The sequence below is a fragment of the Parambassis ranga genome, chromosome 12 (genome assembly GCF_900634625.1).
Source record: "Parambassis ranga chromosome 12, fParRan2.1, whole genome shotgun sequence".
NCBI lineage: Eukaryota > Metazoa > Chordata > Actinopteri > Ambassidae > Parambassis > Parambassis ranga.
The window spans coordinates 15716920-15743451 of record NC_041032.1 but is presented as its reverse complement, the minus strand read 5'-3'; the positions used below and the strand labels follow the sequence as shown (position 1 = coordinate 15743451).

Below are 26532 nucleotides of genomic sequence, written 5' to 3'. Positions count from 1 at the left end.
AATTACTAACATGACAACTGCTTTTACTGTCACTCCCTGTAACTGCTTTCATTCTTTGCTCTTCACCTCACATTCAGCTGTTCACTGCTTTTATCTCATACTAAACAGTTAACCTGCACTTCATACTCAACTGACGCTTCAACTGTTTTCATCTCAAACGCAACTGACGCTTCAGCTGCTTTCATCCCAAACTCAACTGACACTTTAACGGCTTTCATCTCAAACTCAACTGACGCTTCAACTGCTTTCATCCCAAACTCAACTGACACTTTAACGGCTTTCATCTCAAACTCAACTGACGCTTCAACTGCTTTCATTTTATACTCAACTGAAGCTTCAACTGCTTTCATCTCAAACTCAACTGACGCTTCAGCTGCTTTCATTTCAAACTCAACTGACGCTTCAACTGCTTTCATCTCAAACTCAACTGACACTTCAACTGCTTTCATTTTTATACTCAACTGACGCTTCAACTGCTTTCATACTCTGTGTATTGTCACAATGGGAAAACACTGTCAGAAGAGAGCAGGCTGTGGCTTGATGAGGCATGAGCTAGCCATTTATTATTATTGAGGAAGTTAACATGGTTAACTGCATTGAAAGTCATACAATAAACCTCTTAAGCTTTGTGAGAGGTCCCTCCCTGCGTCCCAGGGAGAAAGCTGTAGGAATATACATACAGTATATTTTTATTGGCAAGTAGATATGTTTTAGTAAGTACATTCTCCTCTACCTGGTACTCATGTACAATATACATGTTAAAAAATATAGTTTGTTTGCATTGCGATCACCGTTTTTTTTCCTTTTTTTGTTCAGGATGAAATAATTCACATTTAAGTGTTACAGGTTCTTGAATGGCGGTGGAACTAAAGAGCACTGTTTGTTTTTTAATAGCTATCACATACACAGAGGCATATGCATAGAAGGCACGTCTATGCATCTAAATTGCTTACATGATAAATGGAAAGCAGTTTTATCATCTGGAAAACAAAAAAGAAGAAAGTATCTGAAAACATATAGCCACACTCTCACAGCCCACACACACATCTCATCACACACTCACCACAGGACAGAAAACGCCACAAGCAAGCACGCCACAAAACATGAGACAGGTACAAAGTCATCCGTTCAAAGATAAAATTGCATACAGTACACCACACTACAGAGAATCTCGTCAGAGGATGGCGTTCACCCGGGAGGAGAGGTTTCAAAGAAGACTAGCTGTGAAGCAGCAGCCGGGCGTAAGCAGAGTCCTCCGGTGAGAGGAAGCAGTCCCCGAAAACACTGACTCCATGATTTTTACAGAAAGAAGCTGTTCTGTCCCAGATCAGTGGTTTGTTGAGAACTGTCCCGCAAGGCAAAGAGGAGACGCGCTTCTTCTTCCAGAGTGAGAGAGAGATTCTGAGTCAGCACTGTTACACACAGTTCAATCGCAACACTGCAGTTTCTCAAGGCGTAGTGATCGTAAGCAGGTGTGCAGAGGCCGGCGATGCTGGACTAAAAACTCCACGTCCCTCAACGGTGCGGCTGATTGTAAAGGAAAGGTTTAACACCACAGAGAGTCCACTGTCATGTCTGTACTCTAAATGAAGATGGTGATTAGCCTAGCTTAGCATAAGGATTTATTTGATCCCTGCCACGTAATGGTTTCATAAAGCGGCCCGCTGCTTTGGTCTAGGCTGAAATCTCTTTACACCACTCGGTTGGACTGCTGTGAACTCTGGTACAGATGTTCATGCTCCCCTGAGGATAAACTGTAGTCACTGTGATGACCCTTTCAATTAACATCTAGCGCCTTCGTGACGCCAACATATTTATCCGAACATCTGCAAAACTACTGAAGCCTCCATCTGCTTCGCCTCGACTCTGTGTGTAGTGCTCATTAGCAACTGTTAGCAAGCCTAGCTAACCCTTATTGTAGCATGGCTTCAGGCACCATGGCGCCCGGGTACAGCCTGGAAGTGCAAACCTCTGCTAGCAAGAACAACTGCCCCAAGTTTTATGCACATTTTCCTTTTAAAAAGAGCAAAATCCATCTACAGACATGCTCGCTGGCTTTTAAAGATCCTCTGCAGCTCGTCGTGTTTCCTCTTTTATGTGATTGGCTGAGAGGGTGACCTGAGAGATGGCTCATCCAATCAGCTTCCAACTTAAAGACAATCAGCTGTGCAGCAGCTGCATCGTTTCTCATCTCATGTTTAACTTTACGCAGGACAAGGCTAACCGCTACGCTAAGCTAATCAGCAGCTGGCTGTGTGTTTGCATGTAGCTCACAGACATGGTAGTGACTCCCAGAGTGTCAAACTGTCCCTTTAATGCTAACACAAAGTTCAGAAAATACTTATATGTGTGTGTGTGTGTGTGTGTGTGTGTGTGTGTGTGTGTGCTTGAGTGTGAAGGAGAGTGTGTGTGTGTGTTTAAACTACTGAATCCACAACAACAACTAATCTACACGCCCAGAAGCTGAGACGAGCGATTGCTTCTTCAACAGTGACTCTTAAACTTAAGTACATGTGGTGCTCAAAATAGGCAATGGTACACAAAAGGCATCTGTCTTTAAAAAGAACAAAGAAGAATGAAAAAAGTAATATGCACTTTAAAAAAAAAACAACTTAAAAAACAAAGTTTGTTTGGCAGCCGTGCGTCTGTGGCGATGCCTGCGACCGAGATACACGACAGACTCCCCTGAAATCTTAATGCTTCATCTATGACCCCCCCCCCTTTAGATCAATCACTCAGATGATGAATCAAGGCTTGACTGAAACGGTTAAGCTGCTAAATAAAAGTGCAGCATTAAGGACATTCGGCTTTGAGCTCAGGAATGGTTAGGCTAACAGACACCGTGTATCCCAGTCAACGCATATTAAACCCCTCCCGTCCCCAAATAAAAGGTTAGTCGACACTCCCGGCGGCCTGAATTTGTCTTTGAGGTGAAGAATCGCTGGAAAGGTTCTGATTTTACCCACAGATGTGCTCTCACTAACTAACAGGCTGCAGTTTGGCACAGGCCCTTTTCTGGAAACTACAAACAATCTACATCACTTTCCTTTGGTTAATAACATAAAAAGAAAACCGAGAGATGAGCGAAGGTTAGCTAGGTCGAGATTAACAAACCGTGTGAGTGTGTGTTTAGTGCGGGACTTTAGGCTTCTCAAAGGCTCTTCTGACAATCACAGTGGTTTAAATTCGACTCGAGGGAAAATGTTCATGTAGATGATGAGAGACGGGAAGAGGAGGACGACCCCGACGTCTCAAGTTTTCATGTGTGTGTGTGTGTGTGTTCTTTCCCATGTGATTACGGTCAAGTCTCAGGCGTCAAGGTGTGGCTGGCGAAAAAACTGTCAGGTATTGAGATCCTGGAAGGGGACAAAGATGGAGGAGGAGGAGTTAGGACCTGAGGAGAACGGTGAGTGCAGAGAGACATGCGTCTTATCCTCAGTCCTTCCTGCTGTACATGAATATTTTTAACACATAAATCTGTTTTGTTTTCTATGTGGTTCTATGAAAATAAGGCTTTCAAGATGAAACATGTGCAGAGGAGGAGGTTTTTACTCTGATTAGGGCGCAAAACACAACATAGACTTTTTAAAATCATCCTATTATGTTAGCAACACAAACAGCTGCAACCTGATGTCACACTTCAGGTATTTTTAACCCTTTGTTCTTCACCAGCGTCCTCGTACAGACCTGCTCATAAAGCAATGACGTCTGTCTGAACATTCAGAGGCGCAGGCTGTTCATAGATCATCTAAAGTGTCCCTGAGTCTCAGTCTGATGTCGGACTTCACACTCTACTCTAATTGTGACACTCTGGTCGTATTACCTGGAGCTGACAGAGCGGTGGGGTCAAAGGTGAGTCTCATCTGAAGCTCTTCTGCTGCTGCATCAGGCCCACGTTCTCATACACTCTGGAGCTGTCCTCCCTCATCCTGAGCACACACACACACAGACACACACACACACTTTAGTTAGAAACGTCTGAACCAGGTGCACATCACTAATTCTAATCACAGTGAAACACTCACTCTGTGCAGGTGGGAGTGGGAATAGGAGTGCAAGGAGGCAGGGGGCTCTGCTCTCCTCCAGTCAGGTCAGACAAAGAGTACTTAATGTTGGTGTACTCGCGCCCTTTAATCTTACTTTTCTGCAGAGGAGAAAGAAGAAGAAGACAGCAGTCAGAGACGAGGAGCGGTAGAAAGCAAAGTGAGGACGTGAGCCTGCTGCAGACCTGCTCCTCCTCGATGCGCCTCTGCAGTGTTTCTATGTAGTGCTGCACGGCCATGTAGATGAATCTGTACTGCGCCTCGGTCTGCACCATCCCCGAGCGCTGGGAGCGAACCATCTGGATGGTCTTTGGCACGTCGATGTCACAATCCACCCCTGCAGCAGGAAAAAAAAAAAAAGATAAATAAATCGGTCATGACTGAACCGAAGAACTTTAAGATTCATCCGCTCACCTTTTTCTCTGATCACATCTATGAGGATGTCGATCACTATGAAGGTTCCTGTCCGGCCGATCCCTGCACTGAAGCACACCACAGACAGTCTGTGAGTTAGCATGGCTCCTCTGTTAGCGCCCAGTCAGCATCAGTGTTCAGTGCGTACCTGCAGTGTACCGCTATCGGCCCAGCGTCCAGTATGCTCTCCTGCTTCAGGTTGACTTCCTCCAGGAAGTCAAGGACGCCGCCGGGGTCGGTGGGGACGCCGTGGTCCGGCCAGGCCCTGAAGTGGTACTGCCAAACTGTGCGCTCTGTGTTCCCCTGTATAAACACATTTCAGATGTAGTTAATAAGTAGCAGAGGAACGTCATTTTTGTTTGTCACGCACATTATGGCTAACATGACTTACCTGTCCCACTTTGGATAGTTTGAGTTCTCTTAAGATGTAGTCGTGCGCAGACGTCTCTCTGACGTTGCGAACACGCATGGCGCCGTACTCTTTCAGGGCCGACATGTCGGGCCAGTACTTCACACATTTACTCTGCTCACACACAAAAACATAGAATCAGATTTCATGGACACAAAAGTCTAGTGGAAGAGAGTGGATGCAACATCGCTCTGCTTTACTTTGTTTAGCCACAAGAGGGCGCCAGTAAACTCAGAGAACCAGGTCAGAAGCACAAGGTATAAAAACTATTTTTATACCAGATGGGAAAAGGTGTAATGCTTACATTTTATATAAGTTAGCTTGATTTAAGTCCTAAAAATATATATTACTGGGCACATACATATACACAGTCTTTGTAAGGCTGTAATATTAGCATAACTTCCTGTAGCCATTTTCTCCTTATATAAGACAGACTATGATAATTACGTGCATTTAAAGTCAAATATATTTTATTATTTTACGTTTAAAGTTGAATTAGCTGCTCAGCTTTTGTTGCGATTGCCTGCAGAACAGCACACGATCAGAATACAACACATTTTTTTTTAGGTAGACTTTAACAGCCGGGTGCTCACCTTCCCTCTCTCCACCTCTTTGGTGGTCATGACAATGACTCGAGAGTTCTCCTGAAAAACCATCCTCCAGAAGTCACTGATGGTGTTCTGCAGGCAGCCCTGAGTGGCGATGTAGCACTTCTTCACCTTGCCGCTGTTAAGCCTCGAGTACTCCGGCTGCACACACGCACACACACAAACAGGTCAGCTGCATGTGTGTGTTCCCCGAACATGTTGAAGTGAGTTTGTCATGGCGGCGGATCTTACCATGATGATATTGGCGTTGATGTAGTCAGAGCCGGGCTCATTCGGGTCCCCATCGTTCAGCACCACCCGTGTGTGGTCAACTGCAAACAGAAAACAGTGTGGACTGTAAGGAGCCATTACACCCAGAGGCTTTTTTTTTGTGAAAGGGTTTAGGGGTCCTCACAAGGCAGGATGTTCTTGTATCTGTTCTTGTTCTTGTTCTCTGGTCTCTGGCCCTCTTTACGGCTGTACAGAAGCTTGCACTCTTGTTGCTGTAAGGTCTGATGGAGGAAAGGAAAAAGAATGAAATGTTCATTTTCACCTGGTTTATCTGAATCGCCTTTAATGTGCTTTATTTAATCGGGACAAAACACTCTCTCACCTCAAACTCCTCCCAGAAGCCCTGCTTGACCTTATCCGTGGCCTCTGCCAGTTTGCTCAGCTCCCGAACTCGACTCTCGATCTCCGCTGCGTTGATGCGAGTGGTGTTGAGGGGCTGCAGAGGAGAGAAGCCGCCTCAGCAAACTGCTGTGAATGCTGTGCAATGTTTGTGGGGAAAAAAAAAAACAAGAGAGAGGACGGACCTGTTTGAGCTGAAGCACAGTGCCCAGAGTTTCCACCATGGGGTTCTTTTTGTAGTGCTCTACCAAGTCTGTGAGGGAGTCGAACTTCTCCCCTCCACCGACGTCGTACTTCAGGTCGTGCTGAGGATGGAGAAGACAGGATGAACATCAGACATCCCTCACAGGAGAGAGCAGTGCAGACAGGTGGAGGAGCGTTTACCTGGCAGCGGATCATGACGTGAGTAACTTTAGGTTTGCTGTCGCTGCTGTCCGTCTTGTCGTCTCCGGTACGAACAGACAGAACGAAATCCCCCGGGTGGCTCTGGCTCTCTCTCACCAGAAAGCTGCCGTTCTTGCCTTTCTCCGTCAGCAGCTTCTCGGCCTCTCTGCCCGACAGGTGACCGTGGAACCATCTGAGAAAAGCAGACAACAGAATCCACTGATGATCCATTTCCCTCCTTTAAGGGTAAAAGAACTTAAATCCTGAACCATCTGTCCTTTAAGCCTCCATCCGTGTGGATGAGAACAGATTTTCAACAGTGTCTAAAACCTCCACATCATCAGATTTTTCTTCTTTTAGTACAAGTTAAAAGCACAATCTACAGAATCTTTTCTCTTGATTACATGTGGCTGACTCTCAATGCCTCACGCCCACATTCCAGCTCTGAAACACATCATGTCCGTCAGCTGTCACCTCTCTGAGGTGGGGTCCGCACAGTTGAGTGGATACTTGAGCTCGATGACGTCTCCGTTTTTCTCTTTCAGTTGCCCGTGATGCTCCATGTAATACTGCACCAGCTCCGCCAGAGTGGCAAACTTCTCCCCGCCGTAAAGGTCGTAGTAGTCTCCTGTGTTCTGGATCTTGATGTGGGTGACCGCTCCATTTCGCCTGCAGAAAGACAAACACGTTGGTTTAGAGGAAAAAAATCATCATCATCAAAAACAGAACCCCACAGGAAGGCTGTGTTTCTTCTAGAAGAGTCGCCCTTTATCAGCATATAAATCTGGGGCTGCAACCATTATTTGAGCACTCGAGTAATATTCGAGGGCAAAATGCATCGACAACTCATTTAGTATTCGACGCCTCGTTAGTGACGTCGTCGAGAATGATTCTCTGGCTCGTGGTGTAGCAGGACGATCGGTGTTTTGGGTGCATGAGGCCCTGGGTTCGAAACCCGGGTGAGCTGCTTGTTGGTCGGTGCGACACACACACTCACACACACGGCTCTGGGCATGGATCGAAGCGACGACAAAGCAGCAGTCCGAAGTAGGCGTCCACTATTGAAGTAGTTATTAGCTGCAGCCGTATTTATGGGAAAACTATGACATTTGATCCGATTACTCAAATAATCTGCGAGTATTCGATTATCAAAATAGTTGTTTGTTGCAGCCCTCATTAAATCTGAATTAAAACAATAAACAGCCTTTCTTCGTGTCTTTGAGGTCCAAGTATTGCTGTAGTCGGTCCTAAACTGGGAGAAGAGGTATTAAAAAAAACAACAAAACATTTTTTAAAAGGTAAAATAATCACCTGACTAACCAGGGAAATAAAAAGTGGATTACCAGATAATTAAATCTCCATCACTGGATTGAGAACACATGACACTTCTATGACACATTACATCAATCTAAAGGAATGGAAAATGTAAACAACCCTTTTGTTGCAGCCCCCCCGAATGTGGAGTGCATGTATTAAACAAAGTAAAAAATAGTTTAACACAGCGTCACACACACAACTACCAGCAGGAGGACCGTCTGTTTTATCTGCATGTGGTGAAAGAAAAAGACAAAGAGACGACGGCAGCAGACAGCACGAACTGTAGAGTCACTGCAGATGACCACCGCTAACTCAGAGAACAGAAAAAGGAGAAGTTGTGGCAGATCTGAAGCTCAGCGCCGTGTTTAACCGTCGTCAGAGAGAGACAGACAGACGTGCTGGTTTCTCCCTGTGGAAATGTCTGTTTCCACCAGAGCTGTGTGACTTTGTTTTGTTTCCATAGGAAGTAAATATGGTGCAAGATGACAGACTGTACAGCTCAAATATGAGGCTGTTACAGAAATAACTCCGGCTGCATCAGCTAAACCAAGTTAACGACACTTCAGCTTAAAAAAATGCATCACATGACAGGCTGGCAGATAAAAACCACCAACGTTTTCTTATTAGTACAAGGTTCTCCTTCGGTTTCTCTGAATCCTCCATCAAATCCTTGTCCTATTCACACAGGCAGCAGTCACAGAGAACATTACCATTCATTTGGAATCATGTTTGTGTCCACCTGATAAATTAAAGTCTAATATTTACTCTCCTTTCAGCTCTGCGTTGGCTCCTGAGTGAACCATCTGGCTCTTAAGCTGCTGAATGTTGACCAGCTACTCGCTAACTTTGTCTTTGTGTTAGCTTAGGGCTGTGCAGGTGGTGCGCGGCGAGGTTCAGGAGCGATTCTTTTTCCTCAGAACACCTGCCTGCTGCTCCTGGAAACCGACTAGATGAAAGCAGAGGCTGATAAAGCCACGATAATAATCCTCCGTCGACGCCACAGACTGGAGATGGATTGTTATTTACATCGCCACTGACCCCTGTCTGCTTATAATAACATTACTCGTTACTGCAGCCATTCTGAGCCATTCTTCTTGTGCACAGTCTCTTACCGTACTGAGAGGGTGAAGTCTCCTGGGTTACTTTTACTGGGCCTGGCTAAAAAGCTTCCATCCACTCCACGAGTCAGCAGGAGGTTTTCAGCCTCCACACCTGTGATGTTAGGATGAAACCACCTGAGAGAAGAAGGAAAGCAACGATTAGCTTCAGCCTCTGTTCCTGATGTAGATAGTGGCAGATAAGACATCTTTAATGGATTCAAAGTCATATCTTTCTTTCGCCACTTCCTCTATTTGTAACCAATCTCGGTTGAGGTTGAAGAAGGTCTTCATCTTCATCCTCTCTTTGAGAATATTAGCAATCTTCCTCCTAATCCATCATCTTCACAAAGGCTACCTCATTAGCACTCTACCCTCTGATTTGACTTGTTTTACAGCTGCAGTGTGAAATCTTTCTTTATCCAATTTAAAGGCGCATTTTCTGCTTCAGATCAAGCCTGAATAAAAATGGCTGTTTTTTTTTTCCTCCAATCTGTGACTCAGTGTAAAGAAAACTAGCTTCAGGCTCAGGCAGCAGCTCATAGCATAACAAACCTACTTATGTTAGCAGACTGAGGACAGCTAGCTTAAACTTTGCATGCAGCTAACTAAACTGAATAAACACCAGCTGAATGACAACTTGTGGGTTTGTTAGCAGTGTTGTTTCATCAACGTCTTCAGCCTCTTATTAAGTTGCCGGTGGATCGCTAAATTAAGGGCTGCTAAGCTAGTCGGTGCTCTAATGTCGCTGTGTTTCCAGAAACGTCTGTACACTCAGAGCTGGTTAACCGACACACCGAGCTGAGTTAAAGTTAGCTAGCTCGGCTAACATTATCAGCAGACATTGTTTTCCAGACACCACCTCCCCTCTTTACCTCCGAGATGTCATTTTTTTCGTTCCTCACTTCCTCGCTGGCAGCGAGCAGTGTAGCTTCAACTAGCTGGCAAACGTGTCCGACCGTTACCGTCAAAATCAAAGAATAAAGTGCTTCATCGGTTCACACCCGGTTAAAAACGGGCACCGAAGTCTTAGTTAGGCATCGACAGCAAAATTTTAATAGCGTTCGTTAGAAAAAAAAAACACAAGAGTCTCTAGGCCGCGGCCCCGGAGACTTCACAGCGAGTCGACTGTTGGACGTCACCAAACATGCGACAAAAACAGAGGGTGCGCGCATTTCCCTCACCCGGGCTGCCCGTTTTTCCACCGCCGCTCCACCTCCCTGTTAAAAAGACACGGAGCGCGAAGCGTCCGGGAAGACGCGTGACGTAAACCGAAGAAACCCATTTACTTTCCCCCGCGCGCATGCGCGTTCAGGACAACATTTACGATACAGCGGCAGAAGCGGCAGAAGCGGCGCGGAAGACCTGCGGAGCGCGTCAAAGACACAGAGAAGAGAAAAGGAGGCCCAAAAATAATAATAAACACTACAGCTGGTCAGAAAAATATTTGTACAAAATTATTTTGCATATTGAACTTGTGTTTTCCCTATTTAAACAGCTGTAGGTGCTTTCTTATTGTTTTTTTTTATTCATCATAACTTTTTAAAAATGCTATTTTTTTCTTTCTGTGGCCACATTTAAATAAATAAAAATCAATAAAATTACACATAATATTTCTTGAGTATTATCTGTGCAAATGTCATCTATTGATTTATTGAGTAAAGGTAGTGCAACACACCTACATCAGAATATTATTGATTGATTTATTGATTTATTCGTTAGTTTATTGATCATGATTGTGTATTTTATCCTGATGCTGATGCATAAATGTGTCACCCACATGTTGGTGATTTTTTTTTTGGTATGTTTTTAGCTGTTTTGCTGAAAACAACAAGGGCAGCAGCTGATGAGTATCTTATAAGTTTTCTATCAATCACTAATCGTATAGATTGATCAATTAATGATTATCTACAGCAAAGAAATTCACTATATTATGCAAAAAAAAATCCAAACAGTTAAAAAGTGAAGTATTTGCTCCTCAGCAGGGTTGACAGCCTTTGCGTTCTCTGAAGTTTGGCCCTCGCTGCTCGCTGTCCAATAAGCCCGTACGTGGCAGTCAGACAGCAGCAGTACACAGCCGAGCCTGGAGCGGCTCCTCTCCTGCTACTGTCCACTCATACGAACCGACATCCTGTAGGACTCTCCGCGGACACAGACCGGGTATATTTGCAGACTTGCCGTTACCTTCCCCGCACCACCTTTGAACATGTTCACCGTGTCGGAGCTGGTCGTCTTGCTGGCCGTCCTGTCTGCCACTGCGTCCGGCTACTTTGTTAGCATAGACGCCCATGCCGAGGAATGCTTTTACGAGCGGGTCAACTCCGGCACTAAGATGAGCCTCATGTTCGAGGTGGCGGAAGGGGGCTTTCTGGACATCGACGTGGAGGTGAGAGGTCGCACAGACGGCGAAACGGCCGCTAAACGCGGGGAAATCTGTGGTTTTATAGCAAATAGCAGTGATGCGGACACAGAAGGCCTGTGCTAATGCTACATGCTACATGCTAGCTGCTGCCGCTGCTCTACGTAACGTCAGATGGAACCGGTTCGTCCGGGTTTATTGGCCTCACCTGGCTGTCAGGACTGATTGATTTTTAATCTTTAGACTAAACTATTACTATAACATTATTTGTTGATTTCTAGTACTTTGCATTTGGCTAAATATTTTTAATTCTTCACAGTGATCCAGGAAGTGTAGCGTTAGCATTGTGCTTAAGCTGCTAACTGTTTAGCCAATAAGGTATTTATATATTTAATGCAGCGCAGGTTTTATTTAGACTTAGACTTCTTATCTGCAGACGTGTTGTTCTGTGATAATGTCCAATAAATAATGTTTTTGTGTCACCTGGCTGCTGCCATATGTTTCGCGTCAGCCCCTTCACGTCACTGTTATTAACTCTGACTGTATTTACCTTCTCCAGATAACAGGGCCTGATGGAAAGCAGATTTACAAAGGTGACAGAGAGTCCAGTGGGAAATACTCAGTGGCGGCGCACATGGATGGAACCTACAAGTTCTGCTTCAGTAACAAGATGTCAACCATGACACCCAAGATCGTGATGTTCACCATCGACATCGGAGAGGCGCCTAAAGGCCAAGATATGGAGACGGAAGGTACACGTGTGTGTTCATGACAGAAACACATGCTCAGCTTGAGTACTTGTCTTCATTTCCTCCTTTTTTTGACTTGATGTTGGGGGGGCTTCTTTCCTCTTTGTAGGTGGTGACAGCTGGGATGGTAGGGCACAGGGCAGGAAATGAGTTTTGAGTTTGCGATGCACTGCAGAGTTTTCTCTAACCGGTGTTGTTTCTTTAGCACAAACTAATATCAAGTAGGAGAAGCTGTGGTGTTTGTGTTTGCACAGTGACGACGTGTGTGAAACGTTACAGAGGCACCACGGTTGTGGAAACGTTGTGCATGTGCATAAACTGAGTGCATGTTTCACACAGTGTCCGAAAACCTTCCCTCTCATGAGTTCCCATTCGCCTGTTTCAGCTCATCAAAACAAGCTGGAGGAGATGATCAACGAGCTGGCGGTTGCTATGACAGCCGTAAAGCACGAGCAGGAGTACATGGAGGTCCGAGAGAGGATACACAGAGCGAGTAAGTGCATGTTCGAGGAGCCAGAGTGTCGTTTTAATCCTGCATCTTCTCTAACCGCCGCCTCCTCCTCCTCCTAGTCAATGACAACACAAACAGCAGAGTGGTCCTGTGGTCGTTCTTCGAAGCTCTGGTCCTGGTGGCGATGACGCTCGGACAGATTTACTACCTGAAGAGATTTTTCGAAGTACGGCGAGTGGTGTAGTGCCATGAAATGATCCCTGCGTGTCCTCCACTGTTTCCTCCAACACCAAGACAGTTATTCACACTCTGGACATGAGACTGGCAGTTTGAGTAAAGCCTTCTTGTGATTGGATCTCAGATGTTTTGTTCTCCTGTTACCTGTTTGGTTCCTTCTTTATAAATGTGATGTATGTTTGTAACAAACGGCCAAAATATTCTGGGATAGTTTTCATTAGTTTTTCCTCTTTGTTCGATGATTTAGAGTTAATTATTTGCCAGTACAGTTCTGCCCACGCAAGCGACTCTGCGGTCTGGTGAAGACTAGGAACGGCATGTGTAGGAGAACGACGTCCTCATTAAGATTTGAATGAAAATGATGCATCAGTTTACGAGCTGTGACGGCTGATGTCTGCCTCTCAAACAACAAATTGCACTCCCGATGTCTAACAATCTGAAGGGTTTACACTGCAGCTGGTCTTTTTAAGGGAAACTGTACAGCTTCTAGCACTGTCTGTCGATTCATAGCGATTCATGCCACAGAGCGGGCGGGCGGGCGGGCGGGCGGGCAGGGAGGGCTTCAGTGGACGGATTTTCCAGGCCCACTCCACATGAAGTGGTTCCTGTGAAAAAGAGCCCACGTGTTTGATGTAATTTTAAAACGGCCGAGGCGGGGTTGGAGCTTAACGGAACTGTTTGGGGTATAACTCCATGTTACATGTGATTGACGCTGGTGGGGAGGGTGGGGGGGTTCTGACACCTAATGACTGCTGTGTGCTTTAGTTGCTTCTACTTTAGTTATGTTTGTTTGGGTCGGGGGATTTTAAATTATACAATTTTGAACAGTTTTTTTTTTACTGGAGTGTATCTGGTGATGTGCAGCTGTTTGGATGCAAAGGAACATCCCCCCCCCCCAAAAAATAAAAGAAATGTACGTCCAAGACCGCCACACACACTCTGCACGCCACCAGATTCGCTCCAGTTTTGTATTAAAAACAATCTTTGGTGAGCTCAGGCAGGTTCCCTGCTCTGTACACAGTCTCTCCTCTTTTTGTGATTACAACAACAAAATCTGCTGAATAGATCTGTACAAATGTAGAATGGTTGTCTGTGGAAAATGCCCCAGGTTTCATAATAAAGCCAATATTCTGTACAATTATTTGGACGTCTTAATCAACAGGTGGCAGGAAGTCATAAACACGCAGCAGGTGTGTGAGGTGTGGTGGCTTTCTGTGCTTATTCCGGTGTAACAGCTTTGGTTTTTGGACAGCAGGGAAGGTGGGAGTGGATGGTTTGATGTGACGGCGAGAAATAAGACGACTGTGCCACAGAACAAAGCATAATGGGCACAGTCTGCACTTTGACTGCTGAATTACATTTGTTACAGTTTCACACGCTTGTTTGTGGCTCTACAAAGTGAGGTCACCATAAAAATCCTGGAGGGCTCTGAGACGGAGCGCCTCAGGTGTGTGTTCAGAACTCGAAGCTGCAGAGAATTTATGGGAAGAGCTAAAGGTGGAAGTCTAACCACCACAATCTGAAAGAGCCTGAGAGGAAAATTACAGTTAATTTAGATCTAATTTCATGTTGCCGTTTATAGAGCTGGCTGTGTAAAGCCTGTAGATGCTAACTGCTCCTGGAGGTGCAGGATTAAGATTCTGAATGCTTTTCAGTTTTTTTTAAAACATACATAAATGACATTTTTATTTTTTAAAAATCAATAATGTGTATAGCATTTTAAATCAGTTGAAACGTTATAATACAGCTGTATGCATTAATAATAATAATCTAATTATTTAATAAATACACGGTAAAGTTGTTAATTTAGTTTTTTTTTGTATTTTCATGTTGATAATATTTTATTTAAATAAAATCAAACAGAAATCCTAACTTACTTGCTGTATGAGAGCGTAACACGACGTGCGGAACGAATGCGTGGCAGCACTTCTGTTCCTACCCGGCGAGTAAACATCGACACACACGGACGGGGAAGCAGCGTGTAGCAGCAGCAGCAGCAGCAGCAGCAGGGCGTGTGTTGGACACTTGAATGTTTCCAGCATGGAAAACACGACAGACGGGACGTGGGACACTTTACCGGTCCAACTCCACGAGAACATTCTACAGACGCTCGCGGAACTGAACTTCAGGCACATGACACCTGTACAGGTAAACACGTTAACCCTTTAACAGCAGCGGCCCGCATGTAAACACACGATCTGACTGACTTCTGTTCTGCTTCCAGTCTGCGTGTATCCCGCTGTTCATGAGCAACAAGGACGTGGCTGCTGAGGCGGTGAGTTCACATATGGAGGCTGGGGAGGGACAAATGTCTGAAAGTGTCTGTTTTCGCCATAAGATGCCTCAGAAAACAAACACAGACTGTTATTATCTTTGTGCTATATACTCAGACAAGTGAATTCAGTGATGTCACTGTGTCGCCTCGTTCCAGGTGACCGGGAGCGGGAAGACGTTAGCGTTTGTGATTCCTGTCATAGAGCTGCTCCTGAAGAGAGAGGAGAAGCTGAAGAAGATGCAGGTGAGGATGACGAGGCGTCCGTCGTTGAGCAGACAGGGAAACTCTTCCTTCATGATGTTTTCTGTCTGTCTGCAGGTCGGCGCCTTGATCGTCACACCCACCAGAGAACTGGCCCTTCAGATCAGTGAAGTCGTGCAGCAGTTCATACAGAAGTTCCCACAGTTCACGTGAGTATAAGTGCAGAATGAACTCAGACCCGGGTCCAGAGTTCTCCTGGGTGACAAGCTGTTCCTCTCACACCTTCCTTCCACAGGCAGATTTTACTGATCGGTGGCAGTAACCCCATAGAGGATGTGGAGAAGTTCAAGGATCAGGGGTAGGAGCTGGTTTTAGGTTCAGTGTTCGAGGTCAAACTCTTTATTTTCACACACGAAAACAGAACAAGTGTGTTTCTGGTGTTGCAGGGGGAACATTGTGATAGCGACGCCGGGCCGCCTGGAGGACATGTTCAGGAGGAAGTCGGACGGTTTGGACCTGGCCAGCTCAGTCAAGAGTCTGGATGTTCTGGTTCTGGATGAAGCTGACAGACTGCTCGACATGGGCTTCGAGGCCAGGTGAGGAGGAGGAGGAGGAGGAGGAGGAGGAGCAGAGTCAGCTGGGATATCTCCAGTGGTCTCATGGTCTGTGTGTGTCTGCAGTCTGAACACCATCCTGGGGTTCCTCCCGAAGCAGAGGCGCACAGGTTTGTTCTCAGCCACTCAGACTCAGGAGCTGGAGAAGCTGGTGAGGGCCGGCCTCAGAAACCCCGTACGGATCACCGTCAAAGAGAAAGGCCTCGCTGCCGCCGCCGCCGCACAGAAGACGCCCTCCAGGCTCTCGAACTACTACACAGTGAGTGTGACTTCACATCAGTCTGCAGAAAAATGGCGGTGAAGTAACGGCGCAGATGCTCTCGTGTTGCAGATTTGCAGAGCGGAGGACAAGTTCAACAACCTGGTGGCGTTTCTGCGGCAGCACAAGCACGAGAAGCTCCTGGTCTTCTTCAGGTCTGTAAACCCGTGTTGCTTCTCACTGAGAAAGTCTTGTCTGTGGTCGCTGACTGACGTGACGCGTTGCTGCCGGCAGCACCTGCGCCTGTGTGGAGTACTACGGCAGAGCTCTGGAGACGCTCGTCAAGAAGGTGACCGTCCACTGCATCCACGGAAAGATGAAGAACAAACGCAACAGCATCTTCGCCGACTTCAGGGCGCTGAAAAGGTTCGAGGAGTGTGTGTGTGTGTGTGTGTGATGGAGGTGGGTTATTTTTAATCATGGTGTGTGTTGTGCTGCAGCGGGATCTTGGTGTGCACAGACGTCATGGCCAGAGGCATCGATATCCCCGACGTTAACTGGGTGCTGCAGTACGATCCGCCGAGCAGTGCCAGGTGAGGTCGCAGTGCGTCTGCTTTTGGGGAGGGGGGGGGGGACTACTTTCTGTGGCGGAGGAAACGAGTTCAATTTGTTTTTATTTCCTCAAATGTCATCTCAGCGCCTTTGTGCATCGATGTGGGCGAACGGCTCGTATCGGTAACCATGGCAACGCCCTTGTCTTCCTGCTGCCGATGGAGGAAACGTATGTCAACTTCCTGTCCATCAACCAGAAGGTGAGTTCAGAGGTCAAACGTTTGACATGCGACCCTGTTGCTTGTTTTCATCTCAAATCACTGAGCTCAGTAGCCCTTCAAAATAAAAGTCAGGGAGGGTTGGATGAGGTTTAGTTATTTTAACACGAAGCACATGTTAAGTTATAAAAACACCTGCAGGCATGTTGTTCCCTCATTTATTGTGTTGTGTGACAACAAACCAACATCGCATGCTGTTCAAGGGTCTTACTTCTGATTGCATGCTTTTATCAAAAGGCCACGACTGTCCACGTTGTTTGGGAAATATTCTTTCTCATTTTTCAGGAAATAAGAAAGAAAGTTTCCAGAAATGATCGGCAGAATCCACCATGTGTGAATGAATCTTGTTTCCTGTTGACTCACAGTGTCCGCTGCAGAAGATGTCTCCAGTAAAGGACGTTGTGGACGTGCTTCCCAAAGTGAAGGCCATGTCTCTGGAGGACCGCGCCATGTTTGACAGAGGCATGAGGGCCTTCGTCTCATACGTCCAGGCCTACGCCAAACACGAGTGCAGCCTCATCTTCAGAATCAAAGGTGAGAGACAAACGTTTTTTGAGACAGTCCTGTCCCTTAAAGACATTTTTTTGTGAGACACATTTCCTCCGTCATAGATCTAGATTTCGCCACTTTGGCGCGTGGCTTCGCACTGCTTCGCCTGCCGAGGATGCCTGAGCTGAGGGGGAAAACGTTTCCAGACTTTGTTCGGACCACGGTGGACACAGACACCATACGTTACAAGGACAAGAACCGAGAGAAGCAGAGGCAGAAGATGTTGGCGGAGCTAAAGGAGAAGGCGTCTCTGCCTAGAAGGAGCTTTGTGAAGAACAAGGCCTGGTCCAAACAGAAGAGCAAGAAGGAGCGCAGGAAGAAGGTGGCGGCCAAGAGGAAGCACAACGAGGTCAGTGACTGTCAGACGTGTCTTTTTAATGGATGCAAAGTGTTACTGACTCATCGTTTATTTGCCTGCAGGGCTCTGACGTGGAGGATGAAGACACGACGGATCTTTTAAACGACACTCGCCTCCTGAAGAAACTGAAGAAGGGCAAAATCAGCGTGGAGGACTTTGAGGAGGGTGTAACGACCAGCGGAACAAAGTCCAAACACAAAACAGATGAAGAGCTCCCATGATTTATTTCAGTTCTTTGAGCTTATAAATAAAGTTTGATGAGTTCGTCGCTGACAGCGGACGGCGTGAGGACGCCCAGGTCGGTGAAGAGGAGGGTGATGAGGGAGGGAGGGGTGTAGTCGATCATGGGATGCTCGTCCGACAGGTTCTGTGCGGTCTTCAGGGTGTCTGCTCTGTACTGTGAGGAGTGAGGATCAGATCTGTAAAAGAGACCTTTTTATAATAAAATGAGAGAAAACTGAAGTGGTACCTTAAATTTGTCCGGGACGTCCTGCTGGTTGAGCGGATACAGGCGCACAAATTTAAAACTTTCTGCCACGACGTAGAACGGCTTGTTGTGAGCTTTGGAGCACACGGCCATCTGATAGGTGCCGATCTGGAAGAAGGAAACCAGAAAAGTGCTGATGAACAATGACTTCTAAAACACACACAGACTGATTAAAGGTCGGGTAGAAGATTTCATCCTGATGCACTTTTTGTTAAATTAGTGTAACTTCTCTTTACAATCCGATAGCAACCGATTAGTTCGGCAGTTTCACATTAAAACGAAGAATATGAATCATCTGTGGAAGCTATAAAACACTAAAAACATCAGCCAATCCTCCGGGTGGACCCTGCGCGGAGTATTGGCTGGTTGTCACTCTCTTCCTGCTCTGTGCACCAGAGGTACGTGCATGATGGCCGAAGTCACAGACCGCAGCTCGTCTTCAGGTGATGCGTCCATGTGATTGGGAGGCGTGGCTTCAGGGTGAGCTCGGAGAGAAAGGGCCGTGTGTTTACTTTGGAAATCTGGCTGACTCTCACTGAGTTTTCAGAATCCCCTACCCTACCTTTAACACACTGTCGTCACCAAAAGAATCACTTTAAAAGTTTTGACTAAAGCGCCTCCGAGCAGCCTGGAACAAACCTTATTGATGATCCCTCCGCTCTCCACGACTCCCTCTGCACCAACAATCACCAGATCCACCTTCTCCAGCACGTACCTGTGACAAGCGACACAAAAGCACCGACTTACAACATGTGAGGTCAGACTGTGTGTTTATAAATGAAGGTTTGATTTGTATCTACCCCACAGCTGCATCCAGGACCACCGTCACTGGGACATTCAGTTTCCTCAGAGCCTCCGCCATCTGTCGACTGAACAAAAAAAAAAAAGGAGGAGACCGAATGAATGCGTCCCTTCAGAATAAAAGCAGATGAACTGTGGCGCTGTTCACTCACCCCGTGGCGTCGGGCTGCGATTCAGTCACGTACACAGAGAAGCGCTTCTTCTCTGCTGCAGCTTTTTCCAGAACCCTGAGGACGACTCTGGAGTACGAGTGAGTCAGGATTTTCTGAGGGTGGAGGGGAAATAAGTCCCTGAGCGGACTGCATGCTAAGAGACACAAAGGAGACGAGGACGTGTACTCACAGCGCCGTCTTTGATGAAGGTGTGACAGAGTTTGGCCACTTTGGCCCTGGACATGCAGATCTTCTCCAGAAACAGCTCCCCTCTCTCCTCCATCACCTTCTTACAGCGAGACAGGTCCTGACAGACAAACACAGGTAGTTGTTACATGTTAAGACACCTGTCAAGGTCCTACCAAGCACACAGGACCTCCCAAAAGCCAGACTGTTGCACCCAAACAAACCAAACTGTATGTATTGATACCAACAGTGCCGTTTTCTTGTTCAACTGTAGTTTGTTTTAATAGTTCCTTGGTATGCAGGTCATCTGAGGACCAGTAAGGTCTCTGAGCACCAGCCTCACTCACCTGGTGCTCCAGCGATGTGAGGGTGATGAAGCGCAGGAAGAGCTCCCCTCCGGAGGAGACGGCCACAGAGGAGCCCACTCCGGTCAGGCAGTCTGTGGCCCACTTCAGGCTCTCTCTTAGGCCCTGGATGGTCTCACCTGCAGTCCAGACAACAAGAGGAGGAAGTTAAAGTGTTTGACATCCTGCCCAAAGTCTAAGTTCTTCAGCCTCTGTCCACATTTATGATCCTACAAAACATTATTTGACAAAAAGGGGCATTTCGCTTTTTTATTTACATCTATAGCACATCAGTACATAGACTTAAAAACACACCTTTGTCTCTTTTGAGGAACTCCAGCAGTGTTCGGATAGCGGCCACAGCGGAGGCCATGTCCGGGTCTTCCCTCATCTGCGCCCTGAAATACTCCACCAGCTCTACAGGAGCAAGAACAGCATTAATACGACTGGCACATGAAAACACACATCAGGAAATGAGAGTCAGGAAACCGCTCCACCTTCTTCATTCATCCCGAAAAGCCACAAAAACGCCTGAATAATATTTAAAAGCCAAGATAAACTGAGGGTTTTCACAGGATTCAGGCTTTCTGACACATGCCAGAGTCGCCGCTGACTCAAGCGTTACTGCAGCTTTAATTCAAATCAAATTATTCACAAAAACCTAATTAACTCTTTAACGTAGTGAATTTAACTGTAGTCTCTCGTGATATTACACAAACTGCGGCTGAAAAGTTCTGTTTTCACTGATAGTTAGAGCGCGTTAGCTCATCCTGCTCACTGCTGCGTGTTGACGTGTCGCACAGTGATGACGTGGCACGTTTATCCTCCCCGACCTCCTCCTCTCAAACCGGCGTGCGTGCTTCAGGTGAGGTCGGAATTATCAGCATTAACCTCGAAAACAGGAGGCTGCGGTGGATCTAATGTGACGGTTCAGGCTAAAAAAAAATGTACATGTAGAATTTTTATTAAAAAACCGAGAAAGTGTTTTATAGTTTAAACTTGTAACGTACAACAAAAGCAAAATGATAATTAAAATATACACAAACCGAAGACCACGACACACAAAACACACCAGAATGAAACAAAAAAAAGGAAAAATGATAAAAAAAATAAATACAAAACCAAGATATATAGAACAAAACATAACTTTAAAAAGACACCCAAACTACCACGGAGAAAAGCTACAGAACGTCACGTGAACGCACCACAAGTACAAAAGTACAAAGCAACACAAATCCATCCGCAATGAACGATGTGAGGAAGTTTTTGGGACAAACAGAGCTCAGAATGACTGAAACACAGACATTATTCAGAGTTAACAAAACATACAGACACACAAAGTGAAGGAGCCACGCGGCGCAAACACACACACACACACACGTTGTTTATTGTCTTTAGTTATTATTGTGTGTCTTTCTTTGTTTGATGTTGAACACAAAATGTGTGACAGACATTTGTACTAATGTGTAACTAATGAAAAGTCTTTAAATGTCGTTACTGTGTGTGTGTGTGTGTGTGTGTGTGTGTGTGTGTGTGTGTGTGTGTTTGGAGCCTCTTTGTTCTCCTGCTCGCTCAGCGGGACACACACACACACACACACACACACACACACACACACACACACACACAGAGCTCTATCCTCGGTGCAGCTGCAGCTCCCCCTCTCTCTCCCTCCCTCCTCCTCCCCCCCCCTCCCTGTGCTCCATCAGGCCGCGCATGCGCACTGGCTCCTCTGTGCGCTCTACTGTTTGCATTGTGTCTGAACTGCCGGCGAGCTTTAAAAATATTTTACCACCGCGGCAATGTCGGGCAGGTCGGTCCGAGCTGAGACCCGGAGCAGGGCGAAAGATGACATCAAGAGGGTCATGGCGGCCATCGAGAAAGTACGAAAATGGTAAGGAAGGCGGCGGGGTTATCTAACAGCAGAGAGGCTCTCTTGTTGGGGGAGGAGAGGGAAGGAGCGCCGCGGACGGAGCGATGAAACGGAGAGAAAAGCTCCGTTTCCGAAGGCGGATTCGCGGCACATGTAGCCGGAGCTCAGGTGCGGAGCGGCGCTCCGGCGGCGCCGGGGCCGCGGGGTGCCCGCCGGCTCGCACACACGGCGGGTTCCCCGGTTGGATTTTTCCGCTCAGGGTTGAACCCAGAAGCCATTTCGATGCAGTCACATGAAGCCATTGCTGCCCGCCGCTCAGCGCGGCTCCGGCGGCCGTTCGTCCCGCACAGAAACGAGCGATAAGTGCGGGCACGGAGCGGATTTTTGACGCTCCGGAGCAGTTTGGTCCGTGTGGAGTTTTAAATTAAGCGCTTTGAGTCGCCCTTTAGGTCTGAGAGAGACGGAGGCGCGGTGGGGGTGGGGAGAGGGAAGTGAGGGCTGCATGGCTGAACACGTAGAGACACACGGGCTGAACATTTAACACGGCAAACACACACACCTCACACACCACGCACGGCCGTGTGTGTGTGTGCGCGCCATGCTCCGCTGCGTGACCCCGCGTGCTGGAGGGATTTGTATTGATCCGTGTTGATCAGGTGGGTTAATCGAACGCCCCCCAGGTCACGGCCAGAAGTTTGAAAGTTACCAAAAATGTATATTTATCACACAGACCAGAGCGAAGAGTGGTCTGACGTCATATATTACCTTTAATAAATACGTGTCAATTATTGATCAGTCATTTTATGGATTATATCTGATCAAATTATCAGTTTAACAGGATTAGAGGAAACACACAGTGTGGATTACTGATCATGAAAAAATGTCCGATTTTTTTTTTCTCCATATTTCTAAAAAAAGTTTTTATTGATTACTTTCATGTTGGTCTAATAATCAGCTGATGACGTCACAGTTGTTATTGTTTGTTTTCATTCCTTCTGTCCACAGGGAGAAGAAGTGGGTGACTGTGGGAGACACGTCCCTTCGTATCTACAAGTGGGTGCCGGTGATGGAGCCCAAATCAGACGACGTGAGTTCAGCCGCGCGTGTGTGTGTGTGTGTTTGTGTGTGTGTGTGTGTTTGTGTGTGTGTGTGTGTGTGTGTGTGTGTGTGTGTGTGTGTGTGTGTGTGTGTGTGTGTGTGTGTGTTCACCTCAGAGCTTCTGTTTGAATTGTGTGTTTATTTTCTGCTGATACAGAAGAACAAGAATAAGAAGAAGGGCAAAGATGAGAAGTACGGCTCCGAGTTGACGACCCCAGAGAACAGCTCCTCTCCGGGCATGATGGACATGCACGGTAAGAAGCGTTTATCTTCAGAGTGATCTCTGATGTGTGAGAGTTATATGTTTGTTTTAACGTGTTGAGTCTTTTCTCTCTCTGCCTGTTTCTGCAGATGATAACAGCAACCAGAGCTCCATCGCCGACTCGTCTCCGGTCAAACAGGAAAACAGTTGTAGCACCAGCCCCGCCCCGGAGCCCGCCGCCGCCGCCACGCTGCACCACGACAACGGAGAGGCCAAGACTGACCAGAGCCCGGACAGCAAGAGGGGTCAGACACTCACTCACACACACACAGACAGAAGCAGGTGTCTGTGCACAGCTGATCAGGCGTTGATGAGCCACTTCCTGTTTTTGTCTTCATGACAAACAGCTTCAGTGAAAGAAAATTAAGAAGTCCCATCTGCTGCCATGAATTCTAACCACACTATAACCACAGTTCATGTTACTGAATGGATTGTTTGGTCTGTCAAAAGTTCAAATGAAATTTAAAACTGTCACTGAAGCCTTGTGGCGCCATCAGACGGTGCAGTTCCTCCTTTTGACCACACGGTGTCGTCAAAGTGCCAGAAAACCCCAGCAGAGCTGCTGTTCTGAGGTGCTGCTGTGTTTTTATCTTTCAGGTAAGACCATGCCGTCATCAGAGACCTCAGAGCGAGTACAAAGTGCCAAGAGAGACAGTCTGTCCTCAGGGGACAAGGACTCTTCAGACAGCAAAGCCACTCAGGTACAAACACGTCCGTCCGCACGTCTCACTGTGTGAAAGCTCTAAAGTTTGACGTCAGCTGGACAAATTAACACTTTATGCTCTTTGTTTTTGTCTCTTCCCGCAGGACATAAAGGACGAGGCCCCGCCCAGCAAGAAAAGCAAACAGGAGTCCTCATCTCAGGACTTTGAGGAGAGTTAAACGTTTCTCCGTGTCCCTCCTGTCTCCCTCCTCTCCTCCTCCTCCTCCACCTCCTCCCCCTTCCTCCATTAACTCTAGTAATGTAGGGCTAATGGACACACCGGCTCTCCTCCTCTCACTCCTCCTCCTCCTCTGTCTCCCCTCCTCTGAGTACCAAAGGGAGAATGGACGTCTCCCTTTCTCCCTAACACTCCCCTGCCACAGAGGGAGAATGGATATTACCTCTGTTCACTGGTCCCCCTCCGTGCTTCCTTCCAGTCCTCCACACCTTTTCACTAATGCCAAGAGAAGCCAGGCTGCAACCCCCCTCTGTGACCACCAGGGGCAGCGCTGTCAGCCCAGCCCAGCCACCGCCAGGCCCTGACCTGCATCTGTGACCAAGAGTCCGCGCTGGGGATCTGAGGCGCGGTCGAGCGTGGCGGCCACCGCCCTGAGGCCGCTTTTTTAACTGCTCACGGTTTAGCTCAGGAGAGGCTGACCCGGCCTCAGGTCGGCGGCGGCCGCCCTCGGACTGCGTGGCTCCAATCCTCCTGATTCGCCTCCTGTTAGACTAACATTTGTTTAGGAAACGTTTTGTTCTCAGGAGGGTCAATGCACTGTTATGGTATGTCACAATCGATCACAGATAGATTTGCTGCTGTAGTGGACGTCTTTTTTCTCTATCCATGAAAAGTTCTCCTTCACGTGTTTTTAAAGCAGATTAGTTTGTGGTCCGTAGAGAGAGAAGAAGAAGACGACGGTACTGGTCGAGACAAACTCCTGGATAAGTAGTGAAGACGGGCGTAGCTAGTGTAGGTCCTGGAGGTGTGCCTTGAGTTGATTTAACCTTTTAGGTCAAGCAGGTGCCATTTTGTTTTATTTTGTATTATTATTTTTTCGCCTTACAGTTATCACTAATCCCATTTTTATATCAACACGTTTATTTAAAGGGATAGCATTGCTCTCTTACTGACAGTAAAGCAGTTAGCGTGGTGACAGTTAGCTTAGCTTCTAGCATAAAGGCTGGAAACAAAGGGAAACTGCTAGCACGGCTCTGTCCAAAGCTAAAATCCACTGTCGCACCCAAAAACCGATTGACGATGTCCTGTTAGCTGTCTGTGTACTGAAGGAGTGAAGGATTATGGGAATTCTGCTTACACAGAGGGCGTCTCTATGGCACCTGACACGCCAACAGCACGTTGTCATCGATTAGTGTGTGTGGGATGAAGATGAGAGCGATGTGACGGCCAATTATCAGCGCTCAGGTTTCCTCCACTGTTCTCAGCAGGGGGACCGACAACAGTAACACACATTAGAGTGGACTCAAGTCCTGCACATGGTGTTTTTGATGGGGCCCCTGGAGGTAAACTTACTAAATCCAGGAAGTGATTGCTTCTGTCAGGGTAACAGTCACAGCAGCACATTTAGAGGTGCTGACAGCTGAAGCTAGCTCACTAATTAGCATGCTGTTTGTTGGGTGATGACTTGGATTTTTGTTTTTTTGGACATTGTTTACGCTAAGCTAACCATCTCCTGTTGACGTTACTGCTGTCAGTGAGGGAGCAACTGAGCGTCTTATTCCTTTAACTCGAACTGGAATTATAACACTACCCAGAAGTCACCTCTTCAGTCAGAGCTCCTGGTTCTTGATGGACTCGTGTTCGACCCCGTCTCCTCTGTGTCGGTGTTCTGTGTGTCACTACTTATCTCTGAGGCGTGTTTCCGTTGGTTCTGGTCCTCCCCTCATGGTGCTGTCTGTCGGCTGAATCCAAACCCAGGCGGCGTCCTCCTCTTTGGTTTTTACTTGAACTTTATAGAACGGATTCAGACCTACGACCTCTAATGTGCAACCTCACAGAGTGTGGATTGAAATCACTGCAAACCGACGACTTCATGGGGCTACAGAATCACCTGACCAGATTTCAGCCAATCAGCATTCACATGGATGGAGAGAAGAGAAACAAAAAAAAGATAATTGTCTCAGTTTAGAGGATGGATTAGCATATACCTCATTCCCAGTCCAGCAGCGCTGGAACTTAAAATGCTATTGTATTGACATTAACAGTTATAAACAGCATTATGTACACTCAGTTTAAAAATCAAATCTCACTTATGTTGTAGCTTTCACCCGATCGAGCCAATTGCTTATAGTTTGCTCATAACTGTGTGTAAAAAAACAAAAACAAAAAAAAGCTGTGAGATATAAAATCTGTATGATGTTTTTTTTTTCTTGGGACCATTTTGTTTTTTCTTTAGATCTTGTACAGATTTATGGTTTGGTTTGACTTATTTATTCCATCAGTAGTGCTTGGTTTTTATCATGTCCAATGGTTTTGTTTTCTTAATAAAAGTCACAAAAATATTTATTTTGTCTGAAAATGTGTCATTACATCAGCTCCTTTAGCCTGTTCCTAAAATATGACCTAACAATGACATTTGACTACCAGCGCTAAGCAAAACAACATGTTTCCCAAGGTCATAATGACCACGACCTTTGACCTACAACCACCAAATTCCAATCAGTCCATCCCAGAATTAAAGTGAACATTTGTGCCAAATTTGAAGAAATATCGTGAAGTTGTTCTCTAGATATCGCCTCCAGAAGACCGAGACAGAGCCCAAAAATAACAGAGAGTCATCAGCGTAGAGGTTTAACAAATTCAAAGTTTGCCGCACGCTGTACTGTGTTATTTATTATCCTCCTTTGTGGACCAGAACAATCTTAATCTGCCTCACTGTTTAAAGAGAAAAAAGGAGGACGGAGA

General features: G+C 46.6%; 5 protein-coding genes across 6 annotated transcripts; 3 read left to right on the top strand and 2 right to left on the bottom strand.

Moving 5' to 3' along the window:
* Positions 1-537: 537 nt before the first annotated feature.
* ptpn11a (protein tyrosine phosphatase non-receptor type 11a) lies at positions 538-10031 on the bottom strand. The gene is made up of 16 exons (XM_028417715.1): positions 9757-10031; positions 8897-9019; positions 6942-7136; positions 6468-6660; positions 6269-6388; positions 6067-6180; positions 5869-5965; positions 5706-5785; positions 5460-5615; positions 4849-4980; positions 4606-4760; positions 4458-4525; positions 4229-4380; positions 4026-4144; positions 3824-3929; positions 538-3356 (listed from the first exon to the last, which is right to left on the bottom strand). Exons 1-15 carry the CDS (start codon positions 9768-9770, stop codon positions 3860-3862), a joined length of 1788 nt encoding a protein of 595 aa, XP_028273516.1. The 5' UTR covers positions 9771-10031; the 3' UTR covers positions 538-3356; positions 3824-3859.
* An 879-nt stretch (positions 10032-10910) lies between these two features.
* tmed2 (transmembrane p24 trafficking protein 2) lies at positions 10911-13818 on the top strand. Of its 2 annotated transcripts, XM_028418536.1 has the most exons (5): positions 10911-11267; positions 11800-11992; positions 12099-12116; positions 12375-12482; positions 12560-13818. In XM_028418536.1, exons 1-5 carry the CDS (start codon positions 11088-11090, stop codon positions 12682-12684), a joined length of 624 nt encoding a protein of 207 aa, XP_028274337.1. In that variant the 5' UTR covers positions 10911-11087; the 3' UTR covers positions 12685-13818. The 2 variants fall into 2 exon arrangements, with proteins under 2 accessions (XP_028274337.1, XP_028274338.1); XM_028418537.1 differs by lacking the exon at positions 12099-12116.
* An 826-nt stretch (positions 13819-14644) lies between these two features.
* Positions 14645-18023, top strand: ddx55 (DEAD (Asp-Glu-Ala-Asp) box polypeptide 55). The gene is made up of 14 exons (XM_028418409.1): positions 14645-14825; positions 14902-14952; positions 15109-15195; positions 15271-15362; positions 15449-15511; positions 15600-15749; positions 15834-16026; positions 16099-16181; positions 16261-16392; positions 16467-16559; positions 16664-16778; positions 17162-17330; positions 17408-17694; positions 17766-18023. The coding sequence occupies exons 1-14, from the start codon at positions 14718-14720 to the stop codon at positions 17922-17924; spliced, it is 1782 nt and encodes a 593-aa protein (XP_028274210.1). The 5' UTR covers positions 14645-14717; the 3' UTR covers positions 17925-18023.
* eif2b1 (eukaryotic translation initiation factor 2B, subunit 1 alpha) lies at positions 17945-20491 on the bottom strand. The gene is made up of 9 exons (XM_028418410.1): positions 20171-20491; positions 19989-20090; positions 19677-19813; positions 19334-19450; positions 19144-19256; positions 18991-19059; positions 18830-18905; positions 18173-18298; positions 17945-18100 (listed from the first exon to the last, which is right to left on the bottom strand). Exons 1-9 carry the CDS (start codon positions 20181-20183, stop codon positions 17945-17947), a joined length of 909 nt encoding a protein of 302 aa, XP_028274211.1. The 5' UTR covers positions 20184-20491.
* Positions 20492-21402: 911 nt separating this feature from the next.
* Positions 21403-26129, top strand: bcl7a (BAF chromatin remodeling complex subunit BCL7A). The gene is made up of 6 exons (XM_028418615.1): positions 21403-21567; positions 22552-22633; positions 22802-22898; positions 22996-23151; positions 23504-23607; positions 23714-26129. The coding sequence occupies exons 1-6, from the start codon at positions 21476-21478 to the stop codon at positions 23786-23788; spliced, it is 606 nt and encodes a 201-aa protein (XP_028274416.1). The 5' UTR covers positions 21403-21475; the 3' UTR covers positions 23789-26129.
* The last annotated feature ends 403 nt before the right edge of the window (positions 26130-26532 follow it).

What these genes read in the sequence shown, in the direction of transcription:
- ddx55 (XM_028418409.1), top strand. Translation starts at nt 14,718, where the DNA reads ATGGAAAACACGACAGACGGGACGTGGGACACTTTACCGGTCCAACTC. An exon ending in GAGAAGTTCAAGGATCAGGG is followed by an intron (nt 15,512 to 15,599) that starts GTAGGAGCTGGT and finishes CTGGTGTTGCAG; the next exon opens with GGGGAACATTGTGATAGCGA. An exon ending in CCTCATCTTCAGAATCAAAG is followed by an intron (nt 17,331 to 17,407) that starts GTGAGAGACAAA and finishes CCTCCGTCATAG; the next exon opens with ATCTAGATTTCGCCACTTTG.
- tmed2 (XM_028418536.1), top strand. Translation starts at nt 11,088, where the DNA reads ATGTTCACCGTGTCGGAGCTGGTCGTCTTGCTGGCCGTCCTGTCTGCC. An exon ending in TTCTGGACATCGACGTGGAG is followed by an intron (nt 11,268 to 11,799) that starts GTGAGAGGTCGC and finishes TACCTTCTCCAG; the next exon opens with ATAACAGGGCCTGATGGAAA. An exon ending in AGAGAGGATACACAGAGCGA is followed by an intron (nt 12,483 to 12,559) that starts GTAAGTGCATGT and finishes TCCTCCTCCTAG; the next exon opens with TCAATGACAACACAAACAGC.
- eif2b1 (XM_028418410.1), bottom strand. An exon ending in TCGCAGCCCGACGCCACGGG is followed by an intron (nt 19,060 to 19,143) that starts GTGAGTGAACAG and finishes TTTTTTGTTCAG; the next exon opens with TCGACAGATGGCGGAGGCTC. An exon ending in GTCCTGGATGCAGCTGTGGG is followed by an intron (nt 18,906 to 18,990) that starts GTAGATACAAAT and finishes CGCTTGTCACAG; the next exon opens with GTACGTGCTGGAGAAGGTGG.
- ptpn11a (XM_028417715.1), bottom strand. An exon ending in GCTTCTGGGAGGAGTTTGAG is followed by an intron (nt 5,966 to 6,066) that starts GTGAGAGAGTGT and finishes TTCCTCCATCAG; the next exon opens with ACCTTACAGCAACAAGAGTG. An exon ending in GGCGCATCGAGGAGGAGCAG is followed by an intron (nt 4,145 to 4,228) that starts GTCTGCAGCAGG and finishes TCTCCTCTGCAG; the next exon opens with AAAAGTAAGATTAAAGGGCG.
- bcl7a (XM_028418615.1), top strand. Translation starts at nt 21,476, where the DNA reads ATGTCGGGCAGGTCGGTCCGAGCTGAGACCCGGAGCAGGGCGAAAGAT. An exon ending in ATCGAGAAAGTACGAAAATG is followed by an intron (nt 21,568 to 22,551) that starts GTAAGGAAGGCG and finishes TTCTGTCCACAG; the next exon opens with GGAGAAGAAGTGGGTGACTG. An exon ending in TGGAGCCCAAATCAGACGAC is followed by an intron (nt 22,634 to 22,801) that starts GTGAGTTCAGCC and finishes CTGCTGATACAG; the next exon opens with AAGAACAAGAATAAGAAGAA.